At 48.2% G+C, this 15,204-nt stretch overlaps 5 protein-coding genes across 5 annotated transcripts; 4 read left to right on the plus strand and 1 right to left on the minus strand.

Annotated features, from left to right (window-relative positions):
- Positions 1 to 2,356: 2,356 nt before the first annotated feature.
- Positions 2,357 to 3,193, plus strand: F5891DRAFT_984471 (uncharacterized protein; the record flags this gene model as incomplete). The annotated part of the gene is made up of 4 exons (XM_041377440.1): positions 2,357 to 2,690; positions 2,795 to 2,866; positions 2,923 to 3,087; positions 3,165 to 3,193. The coding sequence occupies 4 exons, from the start codon at positions 2,357 to 2,359 to the stop codon at positions 3,191 to 3,193; spliced, it is 600 nt and encodes a 199-aa protein (XP_041220724.1).
- A 4,425-nt stretch (positions 3,194 to 7,618) lies between these two features.
- F5891DRAFT_1194498 (uncharacterized protein) lies at positions 7,619 to 8,675 on the minus strand (the record flags this gene model as incomplete). The annotated part of the gene is made up of 4 exons (XM_041367936.1): positions 7,619 to 7,765; positions 7,827 to 7,956; positions 8,030 to 8,312; positions 8,375 to 8,675. 4 exons carry the CDS (start codon positions 8,673 to 8,675, stop codon positions 7,619 to 7,621), a joined length of 861 nt encoding a protein of 286 aa, XP_041220725.1.
- A 709-nt stretch (positions 8,676 to 9,384) lies between these two features.
- On the plus strand, positions 9,385 to 10,203 carry F5891DRAFT_1194500 (uncharacterized protein; the record flags this gene model as incomplete). The annotated part of the gene is made up of 3 exons (XM_041367937.1): positions 9,385 to 9,507; positions 9,539 to 9,852; positions 10,116 to 10,203. The coding sequence occupies 3 exons, from the start codon at positions 9,385 to 9,387 to the stop codon at positions 10,201 to 10,203; spliced, it is 525 nt and encodes a 174-aa protein (XP_041220726.1).
- A 1,046-nt stretch (positions 10,204 to 11,249) lies between these two features.
- On the plus strand, positions 11,250 to 12,385 carry F5891DRAFT_1194501 (glycoside hydrolase superfamily; the record flags this gene model as incomplete). Its single annotated transcript, XM_041367938.1, has 4 exons — positions 11,250 to 11,412; positions 12,055 to 12,093; positions 12,148 to 12,158; positions 12,218 to 12,385. The coding sequence occupies 4 exons, from the start codon at positions 11,250 to 11,252 to the stop codon at positions 12,383 to 12,385; spliced, it is 381 nt and encodes a 126-aa protein (XP_041220727.1).
- Positions 12,386 to 13,302: 917 nt separating this feature from the next.
- On the plus strand, positions 13,303 to 14,461 carry F5891DRAFT_1194502 (uncharacterized protein; the record flags this gene model as incomplete). Its single annotated transcript, XM_041367939.1, has 3 exons — positions 13,303 to 13,830; positions 13,879 to 14,169; positions 14,222 to 14,461. The coding sequence occupies 3 exons, from the start codon at positions 13,303 to 13,305 to the stop codon at positions 14,459 to 14,461; spliced, it is 1,059 nt and encodes a 352-aa protein (XP_041220728.1).
- Positions 14,462 to 15,204: the final 743 nt, after the last annotated feature.

The following is a 15,204-nucleotide window of genomic DNA, read 5'->3' on the forward strand; positions in this document are numbered from 1 at the left end:
TTCGGGCACCAAGGTCTTGATTAAATGAAGTCAGAACGCCTCGCACAATACTACGATAACTTACCCCATGGGCCCTGTGCTCAGCCTTTCCGTTGCGCATGTCAATCGGTTTATCGTCATCTCCTTTAATCCAAAGGAAATATTCAACCGATTGAACATGACACCATGTGTGATTGGCGATCCTAACAGGCTGCTCGAAAGTGCGTGGCGTAGAACATTTGTTGATGAAAGATTTGAGGGAAAGGGGATGAGGTTCGCCGGGAAGATCGTCGGGCTTACGATTATGCAACGTCTTTGACGCGGTAGACTTTCTTGCAGGACAGACATAACGTCGAGCCTCACGTACGAGGACGATTGATGCAAAGATCGCCTCTGGATATTCCTCAATCATGGACTCCACCTTCCGAAATACGTGATCCCACTCTTCCGTCACAGCGGTCTCTCCAACGAAAGGAATGATTAGAACTTCTGTGGGTCCTTGGCGCACGGTTAACGAGATCGCCATATCAGGCGTGACAGACTTGTCTGTGATCTGGAGCGGGTAATTCATATGAACCTGTGGATTTATGGTCCTGCGATGGTAAGGGATATAATCCATCGCGAACGTGAACGATTTCTTCAAGTCGTCGTAGAATGCTTCATGCAGAACAGTAGGCATATCGATGACAAGCAGATGTTCGATATAGTCGTATGTGAGCCTGAAGCGCCCAATTGAGCAATCCTCGAAATAGATTAGCATCATTGGCTCACCTTGGCTTCGTCGCTACTCGGCCCGTTTCCCTCACCGCGTGTTCTATTAATTCGAATTCTCGTGGTCCCACGCCAGCAAATTCCTGTGATATTTGGTAAGCAAATGGTTGGTGACTCGCGGGTCAACTTCAAGTTGAACTTGAACCGTGGCTGAAGACATACCATATGACTTTTTGCTGGAGTAGGTCCAGTTAAATATTTCCATACCTCCTCCACAACTTCAGCCCAGTTAGAATCAAATAAAAGTCAACTTTCCATTGAAACATACTGGGGGTAAACTGTTCAGAATTGTAGAACTGCTGCACATCATACAAGGGAACATCATCTGCAGCGACTTCAAGCTCAGGTTGGGTAGCCACGGGAGTAGTGGAGAGTTCAACTGTGTTCTCAGGCTCTTCAAGTTGTACCTCCTCTTCTACTGGTATGGCAGCCTGACTCGGATGCCGCAGGAGTGTTTTGATAGATTGTTGTGCTGCAGGTTTGGTTTTTGGGGACAAGTCTGTGGATACAGGATCAGATTTAACGGGATCAGGCTTGGAATTTTTGTTCAGCAGCGCACTGGCACTTGTGGCCCCAGTCTGGGATATCGTTTGCGCTAGACGGGAGACATTTGTGGTGTTGGCCGGACGTCTACATGTGTTTGAAAGCTTTGGTGGGAAAGAGGTGTGATGATCATCCTTGAGCTTGACGCTAGAGCGAGCTGCTATGGCGGTAGTAGGCATGAGTGTGCACTGTTGCCCCGTCACAGATGTGGCAGGTGAGGTCAGAACTCCAAGATTCTAGGTCCGAAGGAGATAATCAATGAGATTACAAATGATAAGGATCATCTCGGCTGCTGCCTGTCACAGCGTGACGGTCACTGTAATTATACCATTACAGTACACTTTTTCATAATGATACGTTAGTAATGTATAAATCTCATACTGTAGAGATACGACACTAGGTTCGTCACAGGTCACAGCCCTTAACGAATCGAATCTATTTGGTGTGACTGTCACATGAATTTTTGGTGGGACGAAGCTAATTTGTGACATATGGAAAAAAAAACATAGATTATGCACTAATGGGATCAGAAATCATCATACATCGAATTTGTGATGCATCTACGCTTTCCACGCCCATAATCAACCTTTGGAACACTATTCGAGCCACTCTCCACATCTTCGGCAGTAATGTCACCCACATCATAGACTTCGGAGTGGTTTGAACACAGAAGTCCGCCATCTGCATCAATACAGCAGTCAGAACGGACGTGTTCACCCCCGGAAGCCATATGGTCAAGGAGTGCATCCATTGGCACGTCACTGGCATCGAGGTCATGCTCGCTACTAGGTAGTGATGTGCAGGGCCAGGGCTCAGGCCCGCAGGCCCATATGGCCCAGCCCTATAGAAGCCCAGCCCAGCCCTATGAGTGGGCTGACGAGGGCCATGGGCTGGGCCCACAACATCTGCAGGCCCATACCCAGGGCTCAGGCTCAGGCCTGTAACTTACTTTCTCGGTTCGTGCCGACAGTATTGCGACAGCATCTATACAGTTAATATATGTATTTCAAATGCAGAAACCTTCCATTGACTCGGACCATACAAACCCATTGCAGTCAGAAATATGCCGGCAACAAATCAAACTGACCAAGAGCCACCATTGCGTTCTAAACACGCACCTGCTCCCTCGAAGAAATTAACCGGTGCATCTAACACCGCTACTCCCGAAATCAGTGCACACTCTGAAGCTGTTGCCCTCAAACGAGCCGAGGATGCCAAGCGTGCATCTGAGCAACACCAGCAATGTCTACCACTACCTCCCGCAGTGGCAGAAACTTCTCACGTTCTACCACCTGGCATCAAAAGATCTCGAGATGTATCTGAGGCCGATTTGAGCTACCACTCTTCCAGTGGCAAAGACGACAATGACAGCTCGACGGCTCTGAAAAGGCCAAAGAGTATGTTGGTTTACAAATACTTATCCATGTATGTCACTCAACCTCACTTTGTGCAGAGAAGAAGTCTTGAAATGCAGCTAGTACTACCATCTTGTCTGAATCAGACTCAGAACACACTGGCTCTGGCAGTCCTTCATTGTCTACCACTACAAAGGCATCAAAGAAGAAAAACAAAGGTGCGATTTCAAACCTTGTTACTGTAACTCACTCATGCAACCAAAAAAATATGCAGATGCAGTTGATGACAGTGGCTTCCTTGCTGATATCAATGTTGCGAGCCTTTCAAATGGCAATGACAAGCCGAGGCATGAGAATAGAGGTCAAGATGTTGATAAATTTTTCAGTGCCAAGTACTCTGAAAATGGTATTGATGGAAAGCCTCGCACTTACCGTGACTGTAAGCTATGCTCGTAAGTCTGAATCAACTTTGATGGTAGCATCGTGTCACTACTGATACACCACCACCCATACTAGCTAAAAAGGTCCGCATAAACGATTTGTGAAGGACTTATCAACCTGTTGCCGTCACCTTGAAAAGGATCATGAGGTGCGTAGTATATTTGAGTGTGTAAAATTGCTTAATGTACATTCTAGCTTACATATAACAAATGGGTGGGCGAAAATTCATTTGATTCAATGCTTCCGAAAGCCGTTGCTAAGCACAGAAATAACATGCTAAAGGCCAGTGCAAGTCAAACTGGTCTCGACAACCATCTACATGAGCATCCGAAAGCTAAACATATCTTGCCATACTCTGATAAGCTGTTCCGAGAGGCAGCGACTGAGTGGCTCATTGCCACAGATCAGGTCCGTCATTTAACTTATGCATACTTCGAACATGTTGTCTGAGCCACAGCAATTAGCCAATACAAGCACTCGACCATCCTAACTTCCATAAATTGGTTGACATGGCCTCGAGGGCCACAAATGGCGTCAAAATTCCAGATCGTAAAGTAACGCGGGCCGAGATCATTGCTATGTTTCAAAAACAGATGAAACACCTTCGTGAACGGCTGAATGTAGGCTTCATGCTTTTATTTAAATTATATATACATTGTGATCACTATTTTCAGAGTGATGCTGTGAAAGGCGAGGTTAGCAATGCGTGCGATGCGTGGCAAGCCTCCAATATTGACAGGTACTTTGCCGTCTCTGGCCACTGGATCGAAGAGCTATCACCCGGCATATGGGAGCTTGAAAGTGCACTATTCAGCTTTACAGTCCTCAATAACTCCCATAATGGACAATGCCTCGGTCAGGTCCTTTTCAAGATTGTTGATCGACTTGACATCTCACACAAGGTAGGGTTTAATTCTGTTGAGAGTCCTCATGTTCTCATATCATGTTTAGATTGGACATATTACCTGTGATAACGTAACAAATAATGACTCAATGATGGATGAATTCTCAGAACAGATTATGAAGAAGATGGGGAAGGAATTTGATGCAAAGGGACGCCGCATCCGGTACGTAGTTCATCAATTAATCTAGGGTGTATTAGTTTGATGCTTTGCCCAGGTGTCTTGCCCACATTATCAATCTTGCAACACAGGCACTCATCAAGACTCATACGAAATCAAAATACTATAACCCTGCAAGCCCCGAAGAGCATGTGCCAAGTACTATGGGGCGTGATTGAGACGAAGTTGGGCTCATTCGAGCAATCTCCGTGAAGGTATATATAATTTGATTGATTCATAACTACTAACTAAACTGAATGAACAGGAACGATCATCAGCACAACGGAAACAACTTTTTAAGGACATCCAGATCCGAGAGGGTGTTGAACGCCCCCTTCAGCTGCTGCTCGATATGCCTGTTCGATGGTCATCAACATTTACGATGCTAGAGCGCGCAGAAACACAACGACAGGTAAGTAATGTTAGCAGTGCCATATTTAATCCTATAATGTGTGGCATACAGTATATCAATACCTTTATCTATGAAATGGGCCTGAAGGAGCCGAACTTGGACAAGCGGAAGAAGATTGGCGAGTTAGAGCTACGGAATGATGAATGGGATTGCGTCAAACTGTTTCTCGATCTCCTCGCTGTATGTATTCTCATTTCTCATCATCTGGCTTGCTTTTCCGGTGTGATATTCACATCTTATTTAAAGCATGCAGATCACGCGCAACAAGCCTTTTCATCTGACCGACACCCGAGTCTACACCTTGCCATTCCAGCACTAGAAGCACTACATAAAGCATGGAATTCGAGACTTGCAAGACCAAAGTATGGCCACTTCAAACAACCCCTTCAAGCTGCAATAGACAAGATCACGGTTTACTATGAGAAGACTGGTGGCTCTGATGCTTATATCATAGCGATGTGTGAGTTATAACTTATTGTTTTTAGTCCTACCTAGTAACGTCTGATTGAATTGATGAACAGTACTTGATCCAAATGAGAAGATGAACCACTTCAAGAAGTATTGGGACAAGGGTCTGCAACACAAGGCTCGCGAGAATGCAGAACATATTGTAAGTTTTTAAATTATCATCGTGGCAATTATTTGACACCATATGATCAGTTTCAGAAGTATTATGTGCACATTCACGGTGATGCTGAGCACCATGCTCCCATAAGGAAAGGTCGTGGATCTGGCAGCAAAGTTACTCGGCTTCTGCGGGAACTTAGTGACAACAACACGGAAGATGATGACGATGACATTTCAGCTCCATCACAGGCATCAGCATCATCAATCGACCCACGGAAACCTTGGCTACAAGACTTCAACTACTATGTGAATATGTTTGACCAGCTTGCCGAAAACCAAACCATTGTTCAGTGGTGGGGGGTATGTATTCTTTAATGAATTCACTCAACGAAGATACTGAATCTATTGAAAGTTAAATGCAATGAGGTATGGGCCAGTTTGGACAGCTATTGCTCGTGACTTCTTAGGAATCATGGCCTCATCGGTCTTGAGTAAGCATGCATTTTCTTCAGCTGCGCTAACGATTACAAAGCACCACAACCGTCTCAAAGGTGATGTTGTAGAGGCATTACAGGTAATGAAATGCCTTCTTCGTCATGACCTGGTCTCCCGCGAGTCAGGACCTTTGTCATTGACTAAAGATCCTGCAGATGAGGAGGATGAATTACTTGATGGGTGTACAGAGAACTCTGGTGAAGATAGTATGGTATGACTGGGAGTCTAGAATGATGTTACGAGTCCATGTTTCATTGTCACACAATGCTATCTGTACTGTAGGACATGTTCACTTATTTTACAATTTCAGGCCCGGGCTTCAGCCCAAGCCCGATGTCAGGGCTGGGCCAAAATGTTAGGAAGCCCATACCTGCTCAAGCCCAGGCCGCACAACACTACCTATGACGATGGTAGGGTTCCTAAAAACAGAGACTGACTGAGGATTGGGGATCTTGACATTAACCCTGTGGCGAATTAGTAAGAGTTCAACTTTAAGTGACTCATCATTAAATACAACTCAAGTTATGACGACTTAGTAATAATATTGGGCTTACTGAAAAGTCGAGTAGATCACCGAGGAAGTCAGATGCCACTAACAGAAATACATTCAGTGTTTTAGTCGTTCTGGAGATCAAGCAGATCATAGACAGAAGCAAGAACAGTTTGAATGCATTTGGACGGGTCCGGACGGGTTCGCAAATCTGAGGCATCAGCCAAACACTGAACCTAATAATAGGTTCGTTCCTTACAGTAGGTCAAACCTCGGCCCAAACGGATGGTCCAGTTTGGAAGGGTTCACGTTCGAACCGAAGTTCGGAACCAGACTCCGGCAGCACTACACATATTCAGAGCAAAATTTTCAGTGTCTTTTCAGTGTTGAAAATACTGATCTGAAATCAGATGGGAGAAGGCACTGATCGATCAAAGCAAGCAATGGATACCTCCTGAGTCAAGCAGCATTTGAGACAACTGTTAGTCTTTTGCAGTGTCAGCAATCTTCGTCTACGAGCTCAGTCTGATTCCACTGTATCATTGCATACTCAGAGCAGTATTTTCAGTGTTTTTTCAGTGTCCTTTTTAGTGTCAAAAATACTGATCTGAAATCAGACAGGAGAAGGCACTGATTGATCAAAGCAAGCAACGGATACCTCGCGAGTCGACATTCAGAACACTGACTTTTTTAAAGTCTTTCGTATTATCTCGGGGCCGCAGTGGACGTCGCGACTGGGAAGCACAAAATTCAGTATTTGAAGGGCTGGAATTGTCGTTTTCTAGCGTCGAAAATACTGAACGGACGAGACACTGAAATGAGGTCGAGCCTAGGCTCCCGAAGGAAGATAGTCGTTCTGCAGTGACTCATTGCGATCGTGACTGGGCAGCGCAACACGTCGGCGCACTTTTGATTCAGTATCATAAATACTGTAATCGGATCGACATGACACTGGGAAAACCACTGGTTAATATCACGGAAACCATGCACATGCGGATACGAGCTCTGTGGCAGCTAAGGATCGAGCTTCCGGATCTTCGTCTCCAACAGCATTAACGTATGAGTGACAGGATTCGAACGGTCAGTCGACGAGCACGTTCGTTCGTTCCATCTCGATGGGCGTCGATGATTTTAGCTTTAGTGCTGGCTCCCTGCCGGGGAAGAGGACTGGTCGACGTGGCACCATCCGCGGGGACATTGAAAGAGACGGCGACCCGGGTGAAACGGGATTTTGGATTTTAAACGGTGAGTCGCGACTATATGCGCGACTTGAGAGAGTAGACGTCAAGCAGGAATTGGTTTCTCCCTTCGACGGGTGTCTTATAGCGGGCGTGGCCCGACCGGAGGCACGACGAGATCTGCAAGCATCAAATACTGTGTAGCAAATGATACAGGAGTCCAGAGCATCTAATTGTAGGGATTCCAGGTCGCAGTCCAAGCATGACGGCCAGAGGTCGAAAGTCGAAGTCGAGTGCTTACATCCAATCGCTGGAGTTGTCGATTCTCACCAGTCTCGGGCACGCTTTCTGAACACTGGCTTCCATTCAGCCTGGATTTCCTCCATGGTCAGCTCAGATACCGGAGAAGTCGCACGAAATTCTTCCTCGTTTGGCGAGTGTTCTGAAGCATCCTGAGCCTGCCAGTGCGAGATCTGGATGAGGATACATGCGTCAGCGAATGGTTCGAGCGCGGATTCAAACGCCATGGCGAACTACATCTTGAGATGATTCGGTCTCATGTAGAAAGCTCGACGAGTCGTCAAGGTCAGATTCCGTCGACTCGGAATGCGACGTGTTTGACGATGGGTATGGCACGATGGTGTTTCCCTCTGGTTGGCACTTTCTGGCTAAAAGGAAGGGAATGTCAGCGTAGCTAGATGGCGATCTGGGCACGACTCGCTCAAGTAATCATCGACCCATCGTCTGAAATGATCTCGACCGTCCTCAGTATTTTCACCACTCTCTTGCGACTCGCCAAAGTCTGCGGGAACAGGTTGTTTTGTGCGACCTGCCGCTGCCTTCCGTGACTCGAGTTAAATGCAGGACGTAGTAAAGACGATGAAAGACGACCTTTGGTTTCGATTTGTCGCGTCCCTTCCGTTTCACATAGTCGCAATGGTTTTGCAAATATTGCTGGATAAGCTCTTTCACGGGCCAGCCGTGCTCGAACTTGGCGAGATACGGTATTCGCGACATGGCCTAGTGGTCGATATCAGCGCATATATCCATGTTAAATGTAACATATTTTGCGAAACCCGTACCTTCTTGGTTATAGAAGCCAAGACCAACGGTGACTGAAACCGAATCGTGGTATCGAGTCGGAGACCGTTGTTCTTGGCGATCTTTCTCACCTCGTACTGAAATGATGCGCTGATATGAATGGACGAAGGTACTCCGTGACGGTAGCTCACTCGCCTGTATTGAATTGTATGTAGCATCCTCCCCGTGGAGACGCATTTCGTCCTGTAACGCGAAGTCGCGTTTGGCGGCCCCCCTTGGACGTGGAATCAGAGAATCAAAGTTCTTTTCACGAGTCTTCAAAAATTTACGTCGAGGAGCCATCACTGTAGGTTGCACACCATATATTGAACTATCCAGTTATTGACATATGAATGAATCGTCACGTGACCGGGTCTTGGTACCTTTCCTCAATGTTTCGTGTCTACATCGAGCAGCATCAGGGGACGAAGGTGACAAAGCCTTCCTAGTATCGTCACGAAGCACCAGCAACGAATCTACCGCGACGGAACCAGCAGTATTTCTTGCAAAAATCTATGTGATGATATCGACAGTAATGAATCCGAGGATGACTGCCGTCCTCGCAGCGGAATTCGAAGGTGCGTCCTACACGATACAGGCATTGAAACGCGATCTAGACCTCGAGGTTCGTAGTCTCAATTCTCAATTTTTTTTGGTCCCATCTTCGTCTTTCGCCCAGCTCCAGAGTAATGAAATCGAGATCATCAACGGTATCCTTCACGACGTGTAGGAGATTGCGTTCCGGTGCAAACCTGTTCAAGTCGATGGAGGTGCGTTTCATCCTGTAAGGAGGGTCTGTAGTCGTCGCGTTAGCAAGCAATATATAACGCATGATCCCACGCACCAATGGCGACGCGAACGAGGCGTTACCGTTCTCTACGGTCGCATGAGCACTGACATCGTGTCAGAGACTCCTAGCAGCGCAGTTTATTGCAGGGGACAGCATCGTCGACGATTTTGTTTGAACTGAGTCCCGACTCCCCGATCAGTCGGACCAAGTCTGTGACTCCCTATGGACAAGACGGTTGTTGGCATGGAACGTGATGAGAAACGTGAGGTTGAGCTGTTTGGCGAGCCACGAGATCAAGGCTTCGTGAAGGGTGGACGTGATCTGGACTTGGAGCGCGTCTTCAAAGTGGCTGAATCTGCGGTTTGATGACGATCAGCGCGACTCGTCGTCAGAAATTGGGATGACGCGATCCTGCTGCGTCGGTTTCGTGAATACGACTTCCAAACGCATGACTAGCGTTCGGTTGAGCGTGGAACGTCGGATGAGCAAGGAACTCCCTCGTCCGTACTTCAACGAAGCTTGGCTTGCGAGAAAATCAGCGTTCGAGACAGAGGTTCGAAATACTCGCGAAATACTCGGGCGTTCGTACCTTGTCGAAAACGCGAAACGATACAGACCGGAGTCCCAGAGCCACGAGTCAAGTTACATCAGAGCAAACCCTCCTAGGGACTTGGGCGGTTTTATCGGCAGGTAAGTTTTGATCCCATTCGCACAGCTAGCCTGAGTACAGCACTGATCATGATGGCGTGTTACCTAATACCTAGTCGCTGATCCCACCAAAATTATAACTCCGACTTTAGGTAAGCCTTCAGCGCTCAGCTAGTCCAGCCTGGACGACTCAGTACTAGTAGTACTAGTGTTCCCTGCTTCACAGTGCGTCATGCGATTCTTCTGTTGCGCCTGGGACTGTCAGCTCGCTAGGACCAAGACCGCGCGTCTGATCCTTCTCGCAGAATGACTCGTATCGTTGGTCTCCGTGCAGTGACGACGAGACGCCACCCGCAATTCGACGCGATCAGACCAGAAATCGCAAGCCCTTAGCCGTCGTCGCAATGCGGCCGGGACGATTCCTAGCGTGAATCTGAATTCGCGCCAGAACCGCATCGAGAGGTGGAGAGTCGGGGAAGCAACCAGTGACCAAGGTGGGTTCTCCCCGCGATCCGCTTCATCTGCACCATCCATTCCGCTTCTGACATGCGCAGACGCTGCTCGGCGTGATCTCCAATTTGGTGTTTTAGTTCAGCGATCGCGCTCGTCGAAGGAGCTCGATGTTTTTCACCTCCATTTAATATCTATGTACTCTCATCAATCTATGTTTCTCCTTCAAACCACCTGCATGCGTGACTGTGCTGTGATATATTCATGTGCCTCAACGCCTAGCAACTCTACATCGAAGTAACGACGAAACGCCGACAACAAAAAATCACGACAGCGAGGGCCTGTGGGTCTTCATGCAATCCAACACAGCTTGCACGCATTTCTGAACGCCCCGGATGTGCTGACCCTCCAACGCTCTTTTGATGAGCTTCAGGTTGGATTCTGCGATCAAATCCTTGGCATCAATAATGAGGTCTTCGTTTGGCTGACTGGAATAGGTAAAAATTCTTCATCAAATCCATGACCGAGGTGTCGTTCACCGCGATATCAAGCCTGGAAACATCCTACTCCCGATTAATGGGGAGTTGCAACCTCACTTGCTAAGCGCTACCGCGACGAGACCGGAAAACATAAACCGGAACCTGGAGAGTGCGCCGAAGGCACGTTGCCGTATGTGAGCATCCACGTTCACTCCCATACAGGTGAGTTTACCTTTATAACACGATACCTTGCAGTCCAGCCAACATATTTGATCAGGTTATAGTTGCCGAGACGACATAATATCCTTGGCGTATACGCTGATCCACTTAGCGAAAGGATTGCTCCCGTGGTGTGGACTCTCCTCAGCAGAGTGCGAGGAAATGAAACTAGAACTTCGGTCGTTGGCAATCACCCCTGCTCCACTCGGATTGTTTCTAGAACATGCTGAGGACCTAGGGTATTTGCAGCTTTTGTTTGACTCCGTTGGCGGCTGACTCTGGTTGACAGTTATGCAGAGGATCCTAGACCGTCTTTCAAAGGACTCTGCTCAGCCGCAACGCAAAGACGACTGGTTAAGAGCAGCTGCAATAGAGGACATCTCAGAGCAACGCGCGGCCTGGATGGCAGATATCCTTGTATCTGCTGTATCACCCCAATACCCAGACAAACTAGGTCAGTGTCCTTCATTTCCGCACTGTTGCACGTGCTGATAAGTCTGTAGTATCAAGCGCGAGATTGGCCATCTTTGCCATGATGAGCACCGACCGCCAAAGACTGGTGGGAAGCAGAGTTCCGATGCTGTTCCAGCTGCTTCGTCAAATAGCGTTGATCCTGCAAGGTCGATGACTCGTTGAATACATTTCTATGTCTACTCACAAGCGTGCGTTCCTCCGATTAAACTTGTCAGGTGCATTTGACACCATGCAACCCGGCCCATCGAACACCTTTACCACGATGTCCCTTTCCACGTCCATCTGTCATTACAGAGGCAGCGACCTCAGGCTGAACAAGGCAGCGAACCATTTTGTGTTGTTTACTTTTCAAATTCCTAGTGCACTCACCCGGATAATTGTCGGTTGCTTTGCTCAGAATCGTCACAAGGAACCTCTATAGTAGCAGTGTGCGCTGGTGATTATGGTGACTGGGCCATGCCATACATTAATGATAGCCCACTTCAGCGGGTTCAATTGTGCTACAGAGCGCTCTGTAAGCACTCTGTAGCACTCTGTAGCGAGTTACATTTTCCTGATGCACACTGAGTAGGCACAATTTTTGGTTTGCTCGGATATTGACAACACGCGTCTGTGGTTTCAGATGTGGAAGCGGCACAGCACGCCCTTGACGTCGCTATCGGTAGGTTTGGCCCCTGTCTGTAGCATCCAGTTTGCGCTGACGAACGGTTGATAGGATGGTTCGCTGTAAGCTTCAAGTCATATGCTCTGTCGAGTCGTTAAATCAAACATATGTTATTCGCCAGGACCCGATCTACCTTGGTCATTACCAGAAATACATGAAACAGATGCTCCGAGAGCATCTGCCGGAGTTTACACCAGAAGAACTGAAGGTTGTCAAAGAATCCTCTGATTTCTATGGCGTGAACACCTATACCACCAAATTGTGCAGCACGTTCATGTTATTCGCTTAGAGCCTCGTGTGCCTGAACTGTCATTGCAGGAGACGGTGGCGATGACAAATTCCAAAGGTTGGGGCCTGCCCTCCACCACGACGAGGGGCTGGACTGCGCAGGTCGCAGCTTCGGAAGAATCGTCAACGGATGTATGTCACGCGAGCTTATTTCTCCAACGATTGTAACTGATGCGGGCGCTGGATATTCTAGGCGGATCATATGCAAGGTTCAATTCAGCTTGAAGGGCGTGCTGAGACGCGTGGAGGAAGTTTTCGACTGCTGGTTCGAATCTGGAAGGTACCTCGGCTCCCCGATCCTGCAAACTAGATTGACAACGTGACCATTCCAGCACACCATATGCATCAGCGCACTACCCATTCGAAAATAAAGAGTCTTTCCTCAAGAACTTCTCGGGTGACTTCGTGTCAGAGACTATCATCGATCAGACTCGGGGTTGGTTCTACACGTTGCTCATCCTCTCAACTCATCTCTTCGGTACTGCACCGTGGAAGAATTTGATCGCCACCGATGGCAAGAAGATGAGCAAAAGTCTTAGAAATTACCCTGACCCCATATTGTCTTTGACCGATATGGTGCGGACGCTACGAGGTCAGTACCAAATCAGTTGTATATGGTACTTTGAAGCTTATTACCTTTGTCACAAATGCCTGAAAATTGGCAGACGTTTAAACGGCATCCTTTGTTGAAATAAATAACGCGTTTCGCATCTCAACCTATTCCCCATAACGCTCGCCAGTAGACGCGGCCTATTGACGGTATATACACCATGAGAAAGTGGACTGCAACCGGTAGCATACCATTACGAACACCAGCCCTGATCTATACTATATTCGAGTGGATATGCTATTTAATTTAAGTATCTAAATAATGGCTCGAGGTCAGTGCTTCTTGTCGACGCTCTCCTTGCTTGTGAAATGTCGACGCCCAGCAACGACCCTTCTGTGATCCTGCAACAGGCGAAAGATGTCTTAAATGGCAATAAAGCCAGGCACAACTTTGCGACGTTCAAAAAGAACGCCAGACAGGCGTTTCCGTCGATAACTCTGTATCCGACAGACAAATTCTGTGTCATAGCCCAAAAAGTAATAGACGCAGCGATGGATTCGTCCCTCGAGCCCTCAAAGGCACGCTTGGTCCTGCATTTGAGAATAAACGACGACTCCGATGGGGTCTCCCTAATCGAGGGTGCTGAAGTCGTCGTCGACGAAACAGGCAAGACTACCATCGGAGAGGTGGTTTCAGCGGTCTTGCCGCTGCTCAACGAGAGCTGCTTGCTCCAGGATATCGAACATGACATTGCTATCCAGATGTCCCATGGGAGTATCCCCTTGACACGGAGAGAAACTGCCCGCTCAGATTCGAGGGAATTCGAGGTGAGGGGGGAGTTAGTTGATGGGCCCGTCCTCCTCAAATCTTATACCAAGCTAGTGGTGCACAATGCCGTAGGTTCTACCTGTCGCGTCCTTCAATGCTGCTGCTGACAATTCCAGATTGAGACATCAGCGACGGACCAGTCCTCTTCGACCCCATGGTTGGCGACGAAGAAGCGCGACTCGATCAAACCAAAACCAACAAATACGTCCTCAAAGTCCTCGGCAGGGTTGGCGACGTCCGAACTTGCCGACGACGACGAGTACCACAAGGTGGTGATCATCGTCGATCAATGGGTCGATACTCACAAGCCCAGGTGGTCAAAGTTCGGCAGAATCATCCATGACCACGGCGCTCCCTGGACCATCTTCAAACTCGTCGAGGAGGACGTAGTGCCGCTCATCGAGTTCGTAAGTACCACAGACCTTCAACCGTCCCCAACAAATTCCGACCCGTTCCCAGGTCAACGACAGTGGTGTGATGAGTAGCAAAAAGTTCATTCAAATAGCGGTTAAGAAGCACGGGCTTGGGAAGCCCCATGTCCAGGCAGCAGACCTCATTATTGATGCCAAGGATTTGATCGCAGAATCCAACCTGAAGCTCATCAAAAGAGCGTTGGAGGGTCAGCACATCCGGGGCGTTCAGAAATGCGTGCAAGCTGTGTTGGATTGCATGAAGACCCACAGGCCCTCGCTGTCGTGATTTTTTGTTGTCGGCGTTTCGTCGTTACTTCGATGTAGAGTTGCTAGGCGTTGAGGCACATGAATATATCACAGCACAGTCACGCATGCAGGTGGTTTGAAGGAGAAACATAGATTGATGAGAGTACATAGATATTAAATGGAGGTGAAAAACATCGAGCTCCTTCGACGAGCGCGATCGCTGAACTAAAACACCAAATTGGAGATCACGCCGAGCAGCGTCTGCGCATGTCAGAAGCGGAATGGATGGTGCAGATGAAGCGGATCGCGGGGAGAACCCACCTTGGTCACTGGTTGCTTCCCCGACTCTCCACCTCTCGATGCGGTTCTGGCGCGAATTCAGATTCACGCTAGGAATCGTCCCGGCCGCATTGCGACGACGGCTAAGGGCTTGCGATTTCTGGTCTGATCGCGTCGAATTGCGGGTGGCGTCTCGTCGTCACTGCACGGAGACCAACGATACGAGTCATTCTGCGAGAAGGATCAGACGCGCGGTCTTGGTCCTAGCGAGCTGACAGTCCCAGGCGCAACAGAAGAATCGCATGACGCACTGTGAAGCAGGGAACACTAGTACTACTAGTACTGAGTCGTCCAGGCTGGACTAGCTGAGCGCTGAAGGCTTACCTAAAGTCGGAGTTATAATTTTGGTGGGATCAGCGACTAGGTATTAGGTAACACGCCATCATGATCAGTGCTGTACTCAGGCTAGCTGTGCGAATGGGATCAAAACTTACCTGCCGATAA

This window comes from Suillus fuscotomentosus (genome assembly GCF_016647785.1).
Source record: "Suillus fuscotomentosus strain FC203 chromosome Unknown F5891scaffold_70, whole genome shotgun sequence".
Lineage (NCBI taxonomy): Eukaryota > Fungi > Basidiomycota > Agaricomycetes > Boletales > Suillaceae > Suillus > Suillus fuscotomentosus.